The sequence below is a fragment of the Amyelois transitella genome, chromosome 4 (genome assembly GCF_032362555.1).
Source record: "Amyelois transitella isolate CPQ chromosome 4, ilAmyTran1.1, whole genome shotgun sequence".
Lineage (NCBI taxonomy): Eukaryota > Metazoa > Arthropoda > Insecta > Lepidoptera > Pyralidae > Amyelois > Amyelois transitella.
Window position 1 is genome coordinate 1697507 of NC_083507.1, and position 6212 is coordinate 1703718.

At 37.6% G+C, this 6212-nt stretch overlaps 2 protein-coding genes across 2 annotated transcripts; one reads left to right on the forward strand and one right to left on the reverse strand.

Moving 5' to 3' along the window:
- Window positions 1-789: 789 nt before the first annotated feature.
- On the reverse strand, window positions 790-1395 carry LOC106130947 (DNA-directed RNA polymerase II subunit RPB9). Its single transcript, XM_013329899.2, has one exon. It carries the CDS (start codon window positions 1224-1226, stop codon window positions 846-848), a length of 381 nt encoding a protein of 126 aa, XP_013185353.1. The 5' UTR covers window positions 1227-1395; the 3' UTR covers window positions 790-845.
- A 1307-nt stretch (window positions 1396-2702) lies between these two features.
- Window positions 2703-5252, forward strand: LOC106130939 (small ribosomal subunit protein uS12). The gene is made up of 5 exons (XM_013329889.2): window positions 2703-2851; window positions 3194-3353; window positions 4074-4272; window positions 4759-4844; window positions 5170-5252. Exons 1-4 carry the CDS (start codon window positions 2848-2850, stop codon window positions 4825-4827), a joined length of 432 nt encoding a protein of 143 aa, XP_013185343.1. The 5' UTR covers window positions 2703-2847; the 3' UTR covers window positions 4828-4844; window positions 5170-5252.
- Window positions 5253-6212: the final 960 nt, after the last annotated feature.

Here is a 6212-nt window from a genome sequence, read left to right on the forward strand (position 1 = left end):
GAAATAAATGATTGAGTAAAATAAAATGTTATATTATTTGACGTTCACCATTAACGTAGACCATTTTAGTATTTTTGTAACAATAGTAAGTGAAAGGTGATGTTCCTGAGGACACACTTACAGCGTATACTTGGCAGAACGAATACTACCTTCCACCTTAACTAAGACATCAGAAACACTTTTATAATTTTTACAAACTTGTGCATGTGTCATCTAAAACAACATAACTGATTTTCTTGTCACATGAAATTAAAAATTCTATTGAAAGATTCTGCATACCTTTTTAGTTTTATAAAATTCAGACTTGCTCTTCAAAAGTTATCACATTACAAATATATATACAAAAAATGTATTTTTGCCCCAAGACCATTGGCAAACCACAATAAGAGAATTTATGACACTAGTTTTTATACAAGATAGTGTAAGAAGCAAACAATATAGTTTCAGGTTTATGTTATGCTACATATAATAGCACTAGCTGGACCCGCAACTTTGTCCGCGTGGAATAGTTATTATGGGCATCATTAAAGCTTGAAGCCCTCAAGGAGGAATAATATTGTTTCTTGGCTTCTAATAGTTGCAGTGTGATGATCAATAGCCTAGCCTTCCTCGATAAATGGTCTATTCGACACAAAAAGAATTTTTCAATTCGGACCAGTAGTTCCTGAGATAAGCGCATTCAAACAAACAATAGATTGGGCATCATTAGGCATTTCATTTTCAATTATGAGAAATACTGTAGGTTGAAAATAGGGTTAAGCTTGGAACTGCTTATAAAAACTTCAAGAATTAATTATAAAATTTATTGTTCTTAAGAATTATTATAATAATATTAATGCAAACTCTTACTCAGTCCATCTATGCTTACAACTGGTACACACATAATATAGTCTCATCTCTTCTTCGGCACGTCTTGTTTGGCCCTGGAAGAACACTGCTTCTCTGTGGCTGCATTTGGGACACATGTGATCCTTGGTGCGCGGCAATGTGGGATCACTCACGACGTCTGGGTTTATATGTGTCAGTTCATCTACTTCGTGCATAATTTTGTTCACATAAACACAATTTGAATCAGCCAGCTGCTTGTAGTCACAGTTTCGGCAAGCGTATAATAAAACTTTGTTGTTTTTATCTTCGCGCGGGTATAACATGTTGTTGCATTCTAGGCAAAATTGGATGCCAACATAGCCCGGACCGCCGTCCTTTCTACCTAGGTTGAGGGTCATTCCGACGCTCGAACGGTATAAATATAAAACTGATATAAAATAGGTACGATAAAAAATTACTAGAACAATGATTTTGCTGATACGTTTCTCCTATACCGCCCAACCTCTGCGCCCAACTCGCTCGACAAAACAAACAGCTTGCAATCAGCGCTGAAACCTCCATCACAGAATTGACATTGACGTTTTTATTGCCAGGTGTCCATAAACAACAAATGTAATTTTTTCTTACGAGAAGCAGACGAAGCGTATGTATGTATGGGTAGTGTGTCTCGAAACGAAAAGATTTTTATTATTTATAACTTAATTTATTTTAATCAAATATTTAAAAGTGAAACCATTTATAAAAGGGATAATAGTCACAACCTTATGAAAAATTTTTGGTTATTTATGAACTCGCCCTAAGAATGATGTGACCCTCAGTTTTGTCACTGTCCCCAAATACTAACAATACGTACAATTATTTAATATTTTATGCAAAGTATTAAGAAATAATTTTATTTCTTTTTCTGTAAATATGTTTTCTTATGTTTATTATGCTTAAATTTATTTGGGGTAATGATACCTTTTAATATAAAACGAATTTAAATACTATAATTGCAATATAATATGATATAAAAAATTAAAAAATTACAAATTCAAGAACATAATTTTTTATTCATTTTTAAAAGCGTCACTTTCGGACATCATCCGCTATTTATATATTTTTTGCCAAAACTAAGTAATATTTTGCTGTTTTTCTTATACATACATACATAAAATCACGCCTCTTTCCCGGAGGGGTAGGCAGAGACTACCTCTTTCCACTTGCCACGATCTCTGCATACTTCTTTCGCTTCGTCCACATTCATAACTCTCTTCATACAAGCTCGGCGGTTTCGGGTACTTTTGACCTGACCCTTTACCAGGACGTCCTTAATTTGATCAAGATACGTTCGTCTAGGTCTTCCCACTCCGACCTTTCCCTCCACACTCTCCTTGTATATCTGCTTAGTCAACCTGCTTTCATTCATCCTCTCCACATGACCGTACCATCTTAACATACCCTTTTCTATTCCTGTAACTACATCTTCTTTCACATCACAACATTCCCTTATCACGCAGTTCCTTATCCTGTCACAATTATTTTTCTTATAACAAATAAAAATATAATAACTGGACTATATAAATACATAAAAAATATTGTATAAAATGCAAGTTTGAAATTTTTTGCAATCGGTTCCTAAATAATGAAAATAAATCTTTTTCTTCGACGTCCTATTTTTTTGACAGTTTATTTTCCTTTGAATTCCATGGGAAAGCTTGGTAAAAACATTGGTGGAGTGGTCTATTCTAAAGAATGGGAACCACCACAGATTTAAAATATTTATGTCTGTGGGAACCACATGGTCTGGCAAGTCAAAATAAAAAAACCTAAAAAGTTTTCATGTTTCGTGAATAGACTCCGAAGCTATTTTATTGATCGAGATTGTCTTTGGATTGGATTAAATTTTGGCAACCCAAATATTTGATTCTTAATGTTGGTCAAACTGTCAAATTGAGCGCAGCAGGGGCTCGTTCACTTGGTTTGGTTGGCTGACAAATTCTTTTCCTATCCGTAGCCGACTGGTGTCGTGCTATCCAAATGGGTAAGGAGTAGTTTTGTGTCTTTTTGCTGTTGTTTATTTCTCAATTTAGTTTTTTTGCGATGTTTATAAGTGCATAATCAGGCATGCTCTAATAAAAGTGAAATTGTGCAGGAATTGTTTACGAAAAATGTGAAAATATGATTCCACGCTTAGGTGTCGGCCATGGCGCAGACATGTTTTTCTCGTGGTGTAAATTAAATCTCATTGCATCGTACAGTCGGTACGTTAATTGTGCGGCACGATTTAAGCATTTTTCTAAACACATAGGCCTCGAAAAAAATCCGAAAAGATTTCAGTGTTAAATGTAAACATTGTGTGATAACCGGCGACATGAAATTTCAGGTAAGCCCCGTGGTATTCGCACGGCGCGTAAGCACGTGAACCATCGCAGAGAGCAGCGATGGGCCGACAAAGATTACAAGAAAGCACACATGGGAACGAGATGGAAGGCTAATCCCTTCGGTGGTGCATCTCACGCCAAAGGCATCGTCCTGGAAAAAGTGTAAGTACATTGCTCTTAGTCCCTAACTATGAATGAAAAAGTGTGTTGTACCGTACGCTTCGTGCATATTTGTGGTTGGCATTTCAAGAAAGTACAGTTAAATGCTAATGAAGTATTGTTTTTGTGATGTTAATTGCGCAGTGCGTGTTTGGCGCATTCGCGATGTTTCTAGGAGTGTTGGATGTCTTTGCGCGCACTATTATACCTGTGAATGTGTTCCTACTACAATCACAGGATAATACTGCGAGTGAAGGCGTTCCCAGCGACCACGCCGGCAAGTAAAAGCATCAATGAAGAGATAAATAGTAATATTCTTTCTGAGGTTAATGAACTCTTGATTGGGGTTAGTAAACTTGTGTAAATGTGTACATTACCTACTTACTACGTAGCTTTTTGGGATGCAGTTTGAACAGTAAAATGTAAATAGTGGTTTCTAAATTTGTTTAATTAAACTTTAAATACTCAAGAAGTATTGATGTAATTTAAGGTTTTACTGTCAATATTTGCAATTGGTATTTATAATTTTACTAAAATTGAGTTTGGAGTCCTGCATGTATTTTGAACAGAAGTTTTGGAAACAAATACTCATTGTATCTGAGTATTGAAGTTAATTGTGCCCTGTTAGATACCTAATTTAAGAAATGACATTGCAACTCTTTTATGTATTATGTTCTCATCGTTTTATATGTCTGAAATGTATTTTATTTTGTGTGTATACAGTGGTGTTGAAGCCAAGCAGCCTAACTCCGCTATCAGAAAGTGCGTCCGAGTTCAGTTGATCAAGAACGGAAAGAAGGTGACAGCTTTCGTCCCCCGGGATGGTTGTCTCAACCACATTGAAGAGAACGACGAGGTGTTGGTGGCCGGATTCGGTCGTAAAGGACACGCCGTCGGTGATATTCCCGGAGTCAGGTTTAAGGTTAGTTTGACGCATCCAAAAATGTTTTTTGATTTCAAAAATAGTGTGGTGGATGTTAAATTTTATTTGAGTACTTTTTACTGAGCAAAAGAGCACATGTTTGCCATACTAGAACACATGTTAGAAAAATGTAGTTGCATTATTGTTGAACTGGCTTTATGCATTTCGAGCTGTACACTAATATCTACGAAACTGGGTGATGGAAAGATGCACATCTGAAGTAACATGCAAGCTGTTGCTTTAGAGTGTAGGAGGGCACTAAGGGACAATTGTCTCTTCAAAATGGGAAATAATGGTTTATTTCCTATAGCAAGTACTGGTTCTAGTTTAAATTTACAAACAATATCCGAATGATGATTTGCATTTATTGACCGGAGTATTTGCTACTCTGAGTGCCATGATGAAATCATATCACTGACTCCAAGATCATGTATTTTGGAATTTCTACATGCCATAAAGTATAACTGGGTTTTTCTCTTATCGCAGGTGGTGAAGGTAGCCAATGTGTCACTTCTAGCGCTGTACAAAGAGAAGAAGGAGAGGCCACGGTCATAGACAATCACTGTGATAAGGTATGGTGCATTTGAATTTGGATTTATTTAATCTAGGTTAACTATAGTGTATTGTCAATGCATAAGCTAACCTATTTATGGTATAAATGATTATGAAAAACTAAAAAACTTAGTTACTTTTATTCCTCCTGGCTAGACCGATTCAATTCTTACCTCCCTGGAGTAGTTATAGTTGAACATGTGGTCAGTTAAAATGATGTTATTTACAATTTATTTGCTACTGCTGACTGCCGTGACGTTAAAAAATTGCTGATTTAAATTAAAATTTTAGAAGCATGTTATACTAAGTTAGATATTTTCTAATTATTTATTTTCTTTGTTACAGTGACGTGCTGAAGAATTAATATTTTCTAAGTGCAGTTTTAAAAAATGTAAAATCCAGTGCATAATAAATTTATGTGCGACAAATATTTGGTTTGATTCCCTTTACCCCAGCCCTTTCTAAATTTACATTTATAAAATTCGAGTATAAAGCTAGCTAGCCCAGTGACGTCAACATTTGAGAGTACTAAGTATGAGGTGAAAGGCCACATTCCACTGAAGATGTGGGGAGGAGTTACTATATCCCTTGCACTTATGGCAGGTCGCATCTCTTTCTCACGGATGCCGTAAGACGAATAAGGGATTTAGCAAATGAATCAAGTGCAGCATTTACCATAAACGAATCTTGAGTTTAGTTCCCTTGGCAAACCTAGTTACCCAATTCGGGAGCATCTCCAGGGAGATTAATCATAGCTCGTTACATATTTTTGTCTTGTGTGCGAAAGTTAGGGAAGCCATTGTTATCTCTGCCGATCGGCGAGGTGCTTTGGGAGTGCCGCCGGGGTTGTGTCCGAGGCGGCTACAGCTTTGTGCCAGCACCGCTCTTTACGTGGTACCCGGATCAGCAGCATGTTAGGTGATAGCATTCGTAGTAGATAGTGATAGCAGTATCGCCGGTCGGGTAGGCACGCATGCAGGGGCGCAATCCCCCTGAGGCGGGGGTGCGCCGAGGGCGTGCATTTCCCCAGATAAAACATACATAGGTACCAACAATCTTTAAAAAACTGAGACTGAAGGTCGCCTACGTTCAGCTGTTTGGCTGAAGGATAGGATTGAGATTCAAATAGTGACAGGTTGCTCCCCTAAATGAAGAATCCCAAGTTTTTAAGCCTAACCCTTAGTCTCCTTTTACGATATCCATGGGAAAGAGATGGAGTGATCCTATTCATTTTTTTATTTGTGCCGGGAACCACGCGGCACAATTTTTTCAAACGAGGCGTAATTCACACGTGCGGTGATAGCATTTCTCGGCGTGGGCTGTTGCACGTAGGCTCGCCAGGGCGGGCGGGGGAGCATGCAGGGGCGCCGAGGCGTCCGCCTTCACGA

What these genes read in the sequence shown, in the direction of transcription:
- LOC106130939 (XM_013329889.2), top strand. An exon ending in GGCATCGTCCTGGAAAAAGT is followed by an intron (nt 3,354 to 4,073) that starts GTAAGTACATTG and finishes GTGTGTATACAG; the next exon opens with TGGTGTTGAAGCCAAGCAGC. An exon ending in TTCCCGGAGTCAGGTTTAAG is followed by an intron (nt 4,273 to 4,758) that starts GTTAGTTTGACG and finishes CTCTTATCGCAG; the next exon opens with GTGGTGAAGGTAGCCAATGT.
- LOC106130947 (XM_013329899.2), bottom strand. Translation starts at nt 1,226, where the DNA reads ATGACCCTCAACCTAGGTAGAAAGGACGGCGGTCCGGGCTATGTTGGC.